Source organism: Cyanistes caeruleus, chromosome 3 (genome assembly GCF_971803275.1).
Source record: "Cyanistes caeruleus chromosome 3, bCyaCae1.hap1.1, whole genome shotgun sequence".
Taxonomy (NCBI): domain Eukaryota; kingdom Metazoa; phylum Chordata; class Aves; order Passeriformes; family Paridae; genus Cyanistes; species Cyanistes caeruleus.
The window spans coordinates 94683655-94698954 of NC_141703.1; the positions used below are offsets into that span (position 1 = coordinate 94683655).

At 41.7% G+C, this 15300-nt stretch overlaps 2 protein-coding genes across 6 annotated transcripts in view; both read right to left on the reverse strand.

Moving 5' to 3' along the window:
- Positions 1-1036: 1036 nt before the first annotated feature.
- On the reverse strand, positions 1037-10153 carry LOC111939788 (cell cycle control protein 50C-like). Of its 2 annotated transcripts, XM_023942200.2 has the most exons (8): positions 9978-10117; positions 9818-9882; positions 8884-8990; positions 7664-7765; positions 6227-6317; positions 4280-4417; positions 3103-3312; positions 1037-2310 (listed from the first exon to the last, which is right to left on the reverse strand). In XM_023942200.2, the coding sequence occupies exons 1-8, from the start codon at positions 10028-10030 to the stop codon at positions 2120-2122; spliced, it is 957 nt and encodes a 318-aa protein (XP_023797968.2). In that variant the 5' UTR covers positions 10031-10117; the 3' UTR covers positions 1037-2119. The 2 variants fall into 2 exon arrangements, with proteins under 2 accessions (XP_023797968.2, XP_023797960.2); XM_023942192.2 differs by having other exon boundaries at positions 8884-8994; positions 9818-10153.
- Positions 10154-10744: 591 nt separating this feature from the next.
- Positions 10745-15300, reverse strand: part of CMSS1 (cms1 ribosomal small subunit homolog) — a 220733-nt gene continuing 216177 nt past the window's right edge. For all 4 annotated transcript variants that reach the window (XM_023942212.2, XM_086883045.1, XM_086883046.1 and 1 more), the window contains one exon: positions 10745-11420. In XM_023942212.2, coding sequence (XP_023797980.2) covers positions 11337-11420 — 84 coding nt within the window. In that variant the 3' untranslated portion in view covers positions 10745-11336. The remainder of the gene's footprint in view (positions 11421-15300) is intronic.

Consider the following 15300-nt stretch of genomic DNA (forward strand, 5'->3'; position numbering starts at 1 on the left):
CTTAGACAACTTCTGGAAAAATAGAAAGACTTGGTTGAAGACAGCTCTTCTCTATGCAAGGGTTTGAAGACAATCTACATTTCAAGAGAAGATGTTCCTGCAAAAACCTCTGGGAGATAATGGGCAAACACTACTTGGTGGGCTGTGTTTTTTAGATGACCTTTTTTCCTGGTAGATACTGACTCATTTAAATACATACTTTATTATTCAGTCTCCTTTTACTAACTTTTTTACCAGCTACTTAATGAAAAAATGAAATCAATGACAATTGCATCATGACTTAACCACCCCTATCATTTCTTGGAAGTCAGTTTCTCAATGAAAAAACAAAACCATAAAAAAGAAAGAGAAAGAGAAAAATAAAGTGGCTCCTACAGTCTATTAGGAGCCAGAAACCATAAGTTCAGCTTTGTCAGGAAATTCCATCAGGGCTTTCCAGAGAGCTGCATGGGATTGCATTTTCAAAAGGACCTAAAAGATTCAGGAGCATGTCCCACCATCAAAAGTGATTTAGACTAATGACCTTAAGCATTGTTGGATGCACAGCCTCATGCTCTGTCTTGTCCAGCCCAGTGAGGGGTGGGGTTCTCCCACAGCTCCTGGCAGATCCAGGTGCAGGGGCTGAAATCCAGAAACCCAGTTTCCCCAGCATCAGGACGGAGGTGACTGGCCCTGAGCAGGAAGAGCAGAGGGGACAGGCACCTTTCCTGGGTCAGCACAAAGCATCCATGGAGCAGGACTGTCCTCCCAGGCTGGGCTGGGAACTAGAGCAGCTCCCCTTCTGCTGCTCATGGCTCAGCTAGAAAGCAGAACTTCAAGGAAACTGCACCTTCTGTGCTGCAAACCCCTTCAGCAGGGCCCATCTGTCACAGGTCACCAGGTGCCCAGCCCCAGCCACTCTCAAAGGCAGGCCCAGGTGCCTTGACAGTGGCATGCAGCCTCCCTGTGCCACATCCCTTCTTCTGCTCCAGTCTGTGATTTCTTTCTTGCTCTAGTGAGAAGGTTTTTTAGGAGAGAGGCAAGGCACACAAAATACTTATGAAAGGAATTGAAAGTGTTTTATTCCACTTGCACTTCTACAACAGAAAAAACTATTTTTAAAAGTTCACACCTACCACAGTATGCTTGACCTAAATTCTTCAGTGCTGCTCCTTCATTTTGTGAGACTAGAAATGTCCTAAATGTGTAAAATTTTGAACATGAAACATGAACATTGATGAACTTATTCATGAGCTGCAGTGTATGCTTTAAATTTAGTTGACAGATTATCTGGTGCTTTGTTTTTTATTGATGATAAATTACCATTCTATGTCATGTAAGAATTTGTGAACTTTTACATGGAATAGAGAGGTAGGTAGGAATGCAATTTTGGCCTAACAGTTAAATTAGGTAGATGGTTCTGCTAAAATATTTTGCATTAATGGAGCTTTTAATTTAGGATTGCTATTAAACTGTAATTTTAAAAATGCAAATTAGTGATTGGATGCCCTCCAGCTCTCAGGTGCTTGATAAATCCAATAAAATTGGTCTAAACAAACTCTGAACTTCCAATAAATGGCCTGTATTCAATCACAAATCAGGTGTCAAATTGGAGTGAATACACTGATGTAAATTGGTTGCTTTTTCAACATAGCTGAAAAAGGTTCATAAAACCCAAGCCAAGCCATTCAGCACATGTACACATGCAGATTTTAGCATAAAATTCTTCCTACTCAAGCTTTTTGTTGGATCAAGGCCTCACTTTTTGCCCATCCAAAGCTCCATTTCAGTTAAGAGAAATGTTGTCTGGACTATGGGCTGAGTAAGAAATTACTATGGACCCTGATTTCTGGCCAGGCATTGGTACCACATAATTTCTTTGCCATTTGCACTGCCTGCCGTTTGAAGCTCATCTTGCTTCTGAGGAAATAAATTTAGGCTCACACATCCATTAATGAGAATGGCACCTCAGGTAAGTTTGGTTTCAGACGATGGAGTAACCCTGCCCCTCAGTTTGCTTACATTCACCAAACCTGACACTGAAAATGGGCCAGAGCTCAGGGGAAAGAGTGAAAGGTCTGTGCTGCACCTTCTCTGTTCACTGCACACTTCTGTCTCTGTTCAGAAAGTCAGGTGAACCTTATTGCTTCTGAAAGTATGTTTTCTTTTTCCTGAGCTTCAGGTGGATGCCAGTTATGACAAAAGCTGTCAGGGTTGCTGCTGAGCCAGAAACCAGGTAGGCAATTCCCAGGAATGGGTTACTCCCACCGCTCCACACCACGGTTGAAAGAATCACATGCTTCCTCCCCTTGAATCTGGCAACAGGGAAATCTGAGAGAAGGATGTTAAGATTTCACCAACAAAGTGTACATTACTTCCAGGGGAAGAGAAAGTAGTGGTTAAATGCTCAAAAAGCTTTCCAAGGCATAAAGAGTTTTGAGGTCTGCATTTGCTGGCAAAACTCCTTTAACTGATTGGTGATTTTTCTGCTATTCTGGATCCAAAAACCCAGCTATTTTTTGGGAGGTGGTAGACAGCTGGTGGTAAGAAACTCAGTTATTTTAGACACAGTCTTTGTGTGCATATGGAAATGCTTCCTTTTTTAAAACATTGTAAATTTCAGATTCATAATTTATAGGACTGCTACTGCATTAATTTGCTATGAATGCTCAGTTGAAAATGGGCCTTTTGGGAAGCTTATCATGATACTCCATATAGTCTCTGTGAGGGTAAGTGCTCACCTCTAGCTAATATATTGTAGCCAGGATGTTGTATGAGTTTACCTTTCATCTCTCCCATGGAAGCTTTCAGAACAGAACCATGACAGAACATTTAAAACCACATCTCTATCAGCTGAGAAAGAAGAGAAATTTATGGTCATGGTGACATAACTCCTGCTGACAAAAGGGGTGCTTTAGCCAGCAGAGTTGCCAGGGTTGGGTGTGAGGGGCAGTTGCACCAGCACAAAAGCTCCTGTCAGTCAGGACGTGGCCCAAAATCCCTCAGAGGGCTGTGCCGACGCGGGGCTGCTCCGCGCGGTTTCTTTGGCAGCTGACCACACAAGCCCTACCCACTCCCACCTCGCTGCAGCTCTGTGGCAGCCTTAGGGGAGCTGAAGGATACTGTAGGAAATATGGAAGGTGTAATTCCCTGCTGGCAGGCCCTCCGCGAAGTGCCGCACCCGTCTGAGGCGGCGGTAGAGATTCCTGAAGGTGGCGAAGGCCGACACTCGCATCCAGATAATGAAGTCATCATTCACATAACCATTGTTCCTCTCGTCCTCCTCGTCTAACAGATACACTGCTTTCTGCCAGTAAGGAGGTCTGGCCGTGCCTGCTCACAAAGAGACAAAACAGGAAAGGCACTGTCAGTAAAAACAGTGAGATTCTGGGCCTCACACAGCCAACACAGAACATGAGCTGTGGAAGAGATATAAGACACTCTCCAAAATGATATAGACACCAGATAACAGCGTCTCCAAGCATGTCCACTCACCTCAAAAATGAATTAACAGTTTAACACTACACATTAGAACCTTCGAGCACAGGAAAAACAAAATGACTTGCACAAGAGAAAATACTGTTTATTCTGGATTCTTGTCTCTTCAGCAAGCAACGTGTTCTCTATAATGAGGAGCTTGCCTTCATTTTTACACGTTAATATATCAACCAGAAAGGCATCTTTTTGCAGTCTAATGGCACAGCCTATGACATTTAGTATCTTTTCCATGAAAACTCCTTAGGTAATTAACTTTTAGGTAATTGCACCCAGCACAGCACTGCCCTGATCCAAAACAGGCAGCTTTTAGCCCCACTTCAATAGAGATCAACCATAACGAGGAAACAGCCCTAGGAAACAGGTCTGAAAGAACTAATGACAAAGGCAGCAGCTTCTCATGTCTCACAACTGCCCAAGAATCTGCAAAGGCATGAAGAAAGATGGGACATGCGATTCTCCTTCACAGATGTCTTCAACAGGAAAAAAACCAAACAGCTGCATCCCTTCTCTCTCTGGACAGATTAAGCATTACCAGAAACTATAAAGAAGGGTGTTGATGGGGGCTAACTTCAGTCTTCCAAAACCATTTTCTCTCAATTTCTGTGGTCACTGATTAAAAAAGTAAAAAGGTGATATTTTGGCTAAAGAGCCTTCTGCTCTCAGTCACCCTCTAAAGCTGCTTCTTCAACTTGCTTTGGGAGATATTTCTCCCAAAGGTGATTTTTCTCAGAATGGGAGACACATGAAGGGGGAGATAGGGAAGCCATTGAAAAATAAGGACCACCAGCAGAACCATTCTTACCTGCAAATGCAGAAGAGAGATTGTATGAATCAGGATTGCGAAATTTCACATTTTTATCTGTCCACCAACTGTTCCCAGTCTTCAGCAGTGGCACTTGAATCACAGATGAGTTATGATTGTAAAATAGATCAATAGTATCTGCAGAGAATACAATAAGTAACATTTGTGAGTCCAAGGGTCGTTCTAATTGCCAGCATGACTAACAAAAAAAGTCACATTGAAGCATTTTTCAAGTGGCTAGAAAACCTCAACATCCTTTTCCTCCTGGGAAAGGTTTCATTGTGTGTATGGAGCACTGCACATTTCACAAGAATTAAGGTACCAGAGTCTTAGGAACTTCTGAAGTTTTAAAGACTGAACATTTCCTACCAATCCTTCTGCACGTTCCTCATGTCCATCAACTCCTGTGGGACTCACTTCTTTGCAAAAAAGAGCAGTTTTTGAGCTCCAGCTAGTTACAGAAGTTACTCTCCTTGTTAGTTTTCCCTAGAATTTCTTTGACAGTTGTCTCAAAACATGATGTGTTTTCAGGGGCTAGGGTAGAGGTAAAAGTGCAATCAATGGAATCCAGTCCTTGGGGGAAAATTTGCTTTAGTTTTATGCCAATTACAGCTTGATTTCCAACCTGGACACAAACACTTTCTTCAACAGAAAACTCTTCAATTAAAATTGTACCTAACCATGCCATTCAGTTTCAGAGGGTGAACAGCACTTGTTTTTATCCATTATTATTTTCCTACATAGATTAGTTTATCATTAGGCAAAAACAAGATAGGTCTCATTAACAGCTCTGTAAACCCCTAGGCAGCCAATGGGACAATCAGACAACACAGATGGGGAAAGGCTGCTTTTTAGGAGACATGAAAAACACAACTCAGCTGCATGAGCATCAATGAAAACATAGTTCTTTTGTTTCCTCTTACAAAACTTGTATTCATGCAGGTCCTTAAAGCTCAAACACACTCTTCTGGGGAAGTGATCATTCTGTGGCCCACCACACCCCCAGCTATTTGTTACCATTTCATTAACAAGAGTTGCAATGCTCTGAGCTCTGCCTGCTCAATTTCTTGTCTTGACTCTCCCTCACATGCTCCAGAACAGCGTGGGCTGCACACAGCTGGCCTAGGTCTGAGTCCAACCCAGTAAATCACGCTTCCAGGGCAGAAGGTGGGTAAGCAGGCAGATGAAAATCAAAAGGATCTAGAAGTTACTGAATGCAACTGGCTTTCTCAAGTCCCCTGGTGTGGGTGGCGCAGCTGCTTGGAAAGAGCTGCTGCCTTCTCAAAACCTGCTGCATGAAACAGGTTAAAAAAGGGGTAGAGCAGGGAGTGGTAGAGATTGGAGAACAAAAAAGATGGGGTAGGGAGAAAAGTCTGTACAGGTCTTTTGTTACTTTTCCTTCCAAAGATACATTCTGAAATCTCCCAAGTGTACTCATAAGGAGATTATGCCCACTAGATTACCACAAAGATCAAATCCAGGATCAAATTAAGACTATGTATGCTTCCAGGATTCTAAGAACAGAAATGAAACCACATAGATCCAAACTAATGTGGAGACCGTGGAAAATCCCTCCTAAACCCATAATTGTGGGAAGGCAGAATCTGGGCTCTCCCATCACTGTACAAGAATGTGCTTTTTAGCAAGGAAGTACATTAAATCTGTTGTACCCCTGTTACTTATTTCAAGAGGGCCTAAATTCCTCACTCCTGTTGTACACTCACATGGAAGAGGGCCTTAGAAAATGAGAAATCTCCCTCAGCTTCCAAACAAGGGCCAAGTAGGAACAGTGTGAAGCAGAGCCCCACATTCAGCAGAGCAGCACCACCAAACGAAGCCTTTTGAGGGAGAAAGAACACGCCTCGGAGTAGCAGCTCTCCCCTGGCCTGGGTAAGGGAATGGTCTCAAGAGGGAATTGGTAAGGGGCAGAGGGAGGTGCCCACGTACCATTGAAGATGCTGTTGGCGATGGCCCCGCACGGCGCCATCGGGGTCCCGTTGCGGTAGGTGCTGAAGGGCGCGCAGTAGCTCCGCTGGATCTGCATTCAAGGTCACACAACAGTCAGGAACAGACCCAGGGTTTGGCTTTAATTTGCTGGTGTCCTCCCATGCCCTCTTCTGAAAAGCCACTGAACAATTAAGTCTCCAGTTATGACTCTACCTTTTGGTCACATTAGAGAGACATCCAAATGAAGGGGTCTGTAGTTCAGGAACACCTTCCATATCTAGGCACAGAAACTAAAGGTCTTCACCAAATTCTGCTGCCGACTTGCAAGCTCCATACTCCAAAAACAGGTTTGGGATCTTCTACTGTAAAATGGCTACAACTGAAAATGTTCCAGTGAAGCTTTGGCTTACCCTAGAACATCTTATTTTTCCTTCTTTTTATTTCTGACCTGCTCTGCATTAGAGCTAGAAAACAGCAGGTGTAGCTGGCCACATTACTGCAGTTCAACAAGGGCAAATCTTGATGTATGAAGACAGAGAATGAAAAACAGAAGTTCACCTTAGCTTTATCACATCTTTCCTATCCCATTTTATAAGAAAATATAAATCTTCAGGTTTCAACACAGAAACATTTTCAAGTAGCTCCAATGAACTGTGTATCTCATCGACACAAAAGCCAGAAGCAACTGCATTTGGATGCAAACAAACAAGCTGACAGGACACATTGAGAGTTGTAAGAAGCATTTTATAGAAACAACAGATTACCATGGCACATATCATAAAGACTGAAAGGACATATGGATTATGTGTACATTAAGAAATGCTATTTTAAGCCAAAAAAAATATGCTTTAGATTTGTAAGTAAAAGAACCTGAATGCCACGATTGCGTTCTCCAGTGTCCTTATGCAGGTCTGCTGCAGGTGACGCTGCCTACTCCCTCTTTAGCCCTCTGAATTGCATACTTAGAATGCTACATGATCACTCATTTCAGGAAACATTTTCCTGCTCCTTGCCCACTTCCAAAGCCAGATGGCAAAACTAAAGACTTAGAATAACTTAATTCCCTGCCCTATAATAAAAGCACAGCTTAAAATACTCCTGGCTAAGAAGACTGACAACACAAGAAGGAAAAGCTTTCTCTATATTTGAAAAAGGCAATGTATTTTTAATCAGCACTACAAGGTACAGGTTTGAGAAATGCAACCCTGGACAGATATCTTTTATTTACCCCCTCTGAACCTTCCTCTCTTATTAACTTATTAGACATAATGGCCCTAACAAGCATAAAAGCTGGGACCAAACACTGAAAATCTGTACTTTATTATTCCCAAGAGCCACCTAAACACACTCATGGCTCTGCCTAGTTAGCTCTCCCTATGGTCAAAGGCACACCTGCTGGAAGTGCCACTGATCTCACAACATAAAAAGAAAACTTACATTTACATTTCGGCCCAACAGCTGCGCGTCACTTCTTGACATCACGTATCGACGGTGGTTTTGATAGAAGTTTTGCAGACCATAGTACATAAAAATGTCACCCTAAAATCCAAGGATAAATCCTTTCAATAAGAAGAGCTCATGAAGGCAATGAGAAATCCTATTACTTGTTAAAAAAGAGGGGAAGAGACTATAGACATTAAAATGTCTGTAACTACACCCTAAGCAATACAGCAGTCGTGGGCTAGAATCTAATTTTACCCTAACTGTAAGGTTTTGTTTTGGCACAAAATTAAACATCATTTAAATCACCAAACAAAGCCTAAAATAAAAATGCCTGTTTTACTCAAGATGGCATGGCTGGCCATGACCTTGCAATGACAGTGATATTGTAGAGACAGACACTCATATCCCATAAAAGAAGGTGCACAAAAACCTTCACATTAAAAGGAGAATGCTGGGCAGGTAAATCACACATGAAAGGTAATTATATAAAAACCCAACTATAAAAAACCCATTACTCAGTTAAATTAACTCCTCAACTCAAACATCACTGTAATCTGAAAAATTACAAAGTATTTTAACAGCCTCCTCAATACTGAAGAATCCTAAAGTGACTTTAAATTGCACTGTAATTTAAAGGGATCATTTATTCAGTACTAAGTATAAGATCTCTTTGGCAGAACATGAAGCATTTTAACAGTCTCAACAACACAACCTGGTAGTTTAATGCAGGAAACTAAGGATACTTTTTCCAAAAGAAACTTCAGAATCACATTGCTAGACTTGAATTATTTCAAGGACCTTGGGGATCAGCAGCACAACCCTTGTAAAAATGACTACTTATGTAAAGTGGTCAGAGCTTCAGGTTTCCTTCTCACTTGAGATCTTAGCAGGGCAACAACAACCAACCCCAGGCCAAGGGAAAGGCTTTGCCACTGACTCAGAGAGAGAGATACAGAGAGAGGTCACCTCCACAATCAAACACCATTTCCTCTACCCCCTTCTTCTCCTTGCACATCTCCCAGCCAAGGAGCTTGGTCTTGGTTATAAATACCAAACTGAACAACAAAGGCAAAAGTGTAAAATTTTGAGCATTACATGTTCTGAAAAAGTACAAAGCAAATTTAGTCAGGATCTCTACAGAACAGAGTTAGTGTCTTTTATCATTTAGGGACATAAGTAACAGCAACTTGAGTTGGTTTTTTGCACCCACTTACCAATATAGCTTCCTTTAGTGTGAAATTAACAGAACATTGGCATTCCTTATTCCAGTTAGAGGAATTTTCACGGAGCTTTGAACAATCTGAGCATTTATCTGAATAATCTATCTGTCAGAGAAGTGAACAAGCAAACATATTGTAATAAAGGACATGCTCATAGGAAAAGGTTAGTGTTTTAAGTCCAAGGCTTCTCAGAGCCATTCTCTTTTAAGTGATTCTGGACTGCCAAAAACATTGTTGAAAATGAAGAGGCAGAGTGAGGACTTGGCCACAATGAACCACAAAATTTATGCCTAGTTTAAGGCTGGCTTAGAGCCTTTAGATGACTGTTGCAGAGCTTTCACACCAGCTCCTAAGCAAAGGAGTGCTGAGTGAAAAACACTCCTGCACCTTGGGCTGGCTGACCAAGTAATTCCTGACAAATCTCCACATGCATCATAACCCAGCCCCACTGAACAGCCTGGGTGTCCTGCTGAGTGTTGGCTCCAAACAGGAGTCTATTCACAACACCACAGGTCTGAATAACCTTTTTTGCAGGAGGGATTTAAACATTAGGGCTCCCTGTATTTCAAGGCTTTGCCCCAGCAAACATGTATGTTCTTATAGTGTTAAACACTCTCCGAGGGATTTGCTTATTTCCCTTCAAAATCCCAGAAAATAATGACAACATTTTGGTATTAGCAGCCAGTGGCAGTAATTATCACCTGTATTTTAGATATTACCACCGAGTTAATCACCCAGTGCTCTGATTTTATTGATGACCAACTGCCTCTGAAGATTTTCACAGGAATACCAGCTGCTGGACACATGTCCAAGGCATGAAGCCATTGCTATCATCTTATTCAGAAGCAAAAACTCAAAGCCTTTTCCCTCCAAACCTGGCCTGGTTTCTTCTTTACAGAATAGCAAAGCACACCACTCCCAAACCAACCTGTATTTCTCTGACGCTGTTTGCAGACAGGACGAGGCAGACTCCCACAGTGATGCAGAATGCCCCTGTCAGAAAGAAACAGGAGAGCACAGATGCAATGGTGAGCTGGGGCTTCCAAGCTGGCAGCCTCTGCTGTTTGAATGCACTGTTATCTGGACACCTGGAAGGCTGGGCTTCTCCTTCTTTGGGAAGAAAACTTGTCTTGTTTTTCATTTTCTTCTTGGTGAGAAAAGGAATAATATCCTTGTGCTGGAGAGTATTTCAGCTGAGATACTGTCTTTATTGTTGGGAGACTGTATTGTTTGCTCAAACTTGCATTATGGTGAGGAATTACTTATTAACTAGATCTCTCTTCCTTGTTTTCTGTATTTGTGCCTGGATCCCCATGATCAGCTTGTACCAATCAAGTGATTGTGTACTTTGATCAGGGTGTCCAGTTCATTCATCCTGGAAAACCTTAAATATATTTTTCCTGCCCCACAGCTCATTAGGATTCGTTATGTCTTACTCATTTGCAGGGATACTGTCAGCTAAATTTGGATTTGTGTGTAATTTCAGATGCAATGTTTCTTCTCCCTTCACTCCCATAGCTGCCCAGCTAACAGGCATGGCATAGTGAAAGGAGTTCTGGTTGCACTGGATTCCACTGGGGAGGACTGCAGGTGCTGAGACAGCACTGGACAGAGAACATGGCTTTGGAAGACCAAACCAATTTTCTTAACCTAGTACATTCATTGCTACTGACTGAGATGCAATTAAAGGTTGCAAAAAGGTTATGTGTTCTTTATCTTAGAGGGACAACTAATTTTTAAAATATCCAATTTTAATCAATGGCTTTCCAAGATACTGATGATTTCCTCATCTCTATTCATCTTGTTCTCTGAAAAAGAATCCATCCATTCCCTACTATCCACAATGACAAAAGAATCACCCAGACATCACTTCATTTTAATTTAAATGGACAAACATAAGAATACTTTTTTGCACACTTCAACAGTTTAACCAAAATAAAATCTCAGCATAATATACAGATAATTTATCATGTAAAAGCAAAAAGCAGCATTTGTCCAGCTCTAGGACAGGTGAAAAATACCTTTTTAACATGTTACTGAAACTCATACAACTTTTTTAAAGACTCCCAAGGACAAGACCTAGATTACCACTCTCATGAGAGAAATACATGTCTCATTTGGGACAGCACAGGGAGGGAACAGAAAACTGAGTTGCAGCTGTACAAAGACTTTCACACTCATGATTGCCCATCTTCAAAGTCTTACTAGGGACATATAGTAGTAAATCTAGCAGGTGGAAGCAGTGTAACTCCGATTTCAAAATGACATTTTTCCTGCAATAAAAATAATTCTAGAACTACAAGCAAAATTTATGTTTTTATTAAAAGAAAACTCAGAAAAAGTTGCAATGTGCCTTCTATATTAAGAACTCTGAAAAGTCAAAGTTCAGTTGCAGGCAGGATTATAGTAAAATGCAGCTGCAAATTACTTCCTTGTTGGTAAAGTCATTAAAAGAGTCCCAGCTTCACAGATCCATCTCTGCACAGCTTTATAATACTCTTCTCCAGCAGGTCAATTGTTTCTTTCTTTATCTGAGGAAAATAAAAACCAGAGAAAGCATAAAAAGTTACTGATAATGATACCATTATTTATTTATTCAGGCACCTTACTACAGGACTAGAAATTAGAGATTCCTATACAAGGTCCTCTAGAACATTTCTATTTTTTAGAACACCCATCATTTGCCCTGCAGCCCTGAAGTCCCATTTCACACAGAGACAGAAAGGTTGTCACTGGCAGAGCAGATAAAGCACACCACAGCAAAAGGCCCATCCTGGGCTAGAGAATCCCTGCAGGACTTTGCAGAGTAACAAATGGCATAAAGCAGATCAAGGGCAGTGCACCTGGCACAGCCCTGTCAGTGTCTGGGATACCTGAATTAAAGTGAGCATGAAGGTCAGCTCTATGCTGCCTACAAAGTACTTTGGTTTATGATGCTGATATGGCTGTAGCTTATGGCTTATCTAGAGATAAAACAAGTGTATTGCAGAGTAAATATTGACTACATATTTCAGAGAGAACAAGAGATTCTTTATCATCATGGTTAGTCCAGAGTTTCCTTATAGCTCCCTCTTACCACTCAGAAATAACTTGTTTGCATGTTTTCTCACAGGATTATATCCTTCAGTGCCTCCACTTTGCAGAGAAATAAATGATGTACAAAAGCCCGGCTAGCCTCAATTTCAGACTGGATGTGCTACACGAAGGTGAAAACAGTTGTCTTTCTATCACAGGTCCATTTCTCACAAACCTTTTCATTTTCATAAAATCTGAAACTTAAACTTTCCCAATTTTCAAATTTACTGAAGGCTTAGTGTATGTATTGTTTGCAGACAATACAATATTGGGTTTTGTTGAAAAAACTTCACTTGAATCTTAGGAACAAGTAATTTCAGGAATTGACACAGCTCTGTATTGCCATCAACAGCTGTACAAAAAGCTTTCAAAGCAGGAAGTTTGTCCTTTGGTCAGATCAAAAAGTATACAATCCATTTTTAGTTAGACAGTATGCCAAGACAAAGTCTGATAAACCACTCACTCCTCCAGTGGTTTCTTTGGGAGGTTTCTTTTTATCTCCTTCTCTCTCCAATGTTTGGGATGAATGAAGTAGGACACAGAAACAGAGAATGAAAAAATCCAGCAGCATTAACTAATGAGATGCTGAGGCAGCTGACAGAGCACTGGACCAGGGCAGCATCCATTGTGTGGGTATGATGGGATACAGAACAGCCAGGTGGGAAGATCCATGTGTTTTTAAATTCATATATTCATCAGAATATAACACTGTGTACATTATTCTCCACTGAACATTGGGTGGCTACAAAAACAGCAAGTACAAAGGACATGTGCTTCCAGCTATTCTTGCTTTCTGGTGTAAATGCAATGAAATTTAGCAACCTTGCACCTGAGTATGCAAAGAAATTATTGATAATTGAGGTTTGCACTGAAAATAGGCCAGTTTGCTGAGTTTCTAATTTTAAGTGTACAATTTTGCCTCCATAACTAACACAGGTGAAAGAAATGAGTACATCAAACAGCCAGTTTTCTGAATTGTCTTTGGTACTGTACTTACTTTCTCTGAGAAAACCTATGACTATTCATAGCATGTATTTGGCATTTTCCTATATAATTAGAAAAGCTGACTAAGACTGTATTCCAAATTTGAAGCCCACAAGTTGCTAGAACACGCCATTGGTTTATATGTGGTGTTAAGATGCCTTATCACCAAAACATTAGTTGGGTGCCTTTTGCTGTTGACATTCCTCATAAATAACTTTAAGGAATCTGCCTGATGTCTGCAGTGGGATAAACACCTATCTGCAAGATACTACACTTATAAAGCTCCAGATGTCAAAAACCTTCCTTTATGATGTGTTACCTGAGCCAAGAGCAGTTTGAAGACTTTAATGTAATCACATATTCACTATTCTGTATCCACACATAAATAACTATTGCTTACCCTAACACAATTTATGATGGTGTAATGTTCTTACCTACCTGGATTTAACTTGAACAAAGCTTTAACTTTTTATGCTAAGATAGCCTTAGGATTTCACCTTAATAAAAGAGACTTGGAGTCACAACTTTTGCCTACATTTCTTGACAGACACACAGAACTGCTATGATGCTGCCTATAGTGAGCTGAAAGCTATTGCTGAGGTTTGCAATGGCCCAAAATGAAATACTGGCAACACAGTTTTCATTTTTTGGAGGTGGATCACCTATGGTCTACTTTATGGCTATTGACTTCAGATGACTTCAAAAATCCATCCCACTGCTATCAACACCTTCTGCACTGCCTGTGATTTTGTACTGAATTGTCTGTCACTTCATGTTTTCTGATCTTTAAAAAAGTTACCAGTAAGTGCCAGCACCATACAAAAAAAGCCTTATGTATTAACCACAAGAGGGAGCCTCCTGGCCTCCAAAAAAGCAAAGGCAGGTTTTCTTTGCTATTTCATTTCCTCAACGTATTTTTTATTGTTGTTTTGTGTTTGTGGGGCTGTAAAATACAGCACATTCAAATACTTAGACAAGTACATAGATGGATTAATGACTGATAATTTGTTTCACTTGTGAACATGAAAGAAATCCTTTTCCCTGAAGACTCCCTCCTTGTATGGGCCTGCTCTAAATGTACAAAACCTGAAGACTCTGGAGGAAATTGGGAGCTTTCTAACAAGCACTGATGAATGAAATTGCCTGTCCATCTGGCTACACATAGGTGATGCCCCACAACATACTGTAAACATAGCTTGTTATAGCAGGAAATAGAAAAGCTGGATTACAGAGCTGGAAAGAATTATTGGGAATTATCTTGGAAGAAGTATACAAATGATGGATGGCTTTAAGTTTTCTGTACCTTACCAAAAAAAACAAACCCAATAGAACTGTCTGTAGATTTACTCATATGATGCCATCTTGCTCTCAGGTGGAGAAACATAGATTTATTTAATTTTGTTTAGTTTTCAAGGAAACTTTTCACTGATTCACAGAATATGCTGAGTTGGAAGGGACCCACAAGGATCAAGTCCAAATGCTGGCCCTGCACAGGACACCCTAAGAATCACACCCTGTGCCTGAGAGCGCTGTCCAAACACTCCTTAAAGTCTCTCAGGCTTGGTGCTGTGACCACTTCCCTGGGGAGCCTGTTCCAGGGCCCAACCTGCTCTGGGGGAAGATCCTTTTCATGATATCCAACCTAAACCTCCCCTGACACAACTTCAGGCCATTCCCTCGGGTCCTGACACAGGTCAGCACAGGGAAGAGATCAGTACCTGTGCCTCCTCTCACCCCCACAAGGAAGTTCCAGACTGCAATGAGGTCTGTCCTCAGTCTCCTCCAGGCTGAACAGACCAAATGACCTCAGCTCCTCCTCACATGGCTTCCCCTCAAGGCCCTTCACCACCTTCATCACCCTCTCCTGGAAGCTCTCTGACAGATTTGTATCCTTCTTACATTGTGGCACCCAAAGCTGCCCCCAGCACTGGAGGTGAGGCTGCCCCAGCTCAGAGCAGAGCAGGACAATCCCCTCCCCTGCCCGGCTGTGATGCTGTGCCTGATGCCCCCAGGACAGGGTTGGCCCTCCTGGCTCCAGGGCACTGCTGGCTCAGATTCAGCTTCCCACAGACCAGGGACCCCCAGGTCTCTTTCCATGGCACTGCTTTCCAGCATCTCATTCCCCAGTCTGTCCATACATCCAGGGTTGCCCCATCCCAGGTGCATCCAGCACCAGGATCCAACCTTTTTTAAATTTCACACAGTTGGTGATGCCCATCTCTCCAATTTGCTGAGGTCTAGGATTCTGTACGAAGTCCTCCTGCTGAAGGAACTTCATGGGCACAGGTGGAACATCCATCGAGCATAAAAGGGGAAACTCACAGCACAACCATAGAAGTCACAGCTGTGACT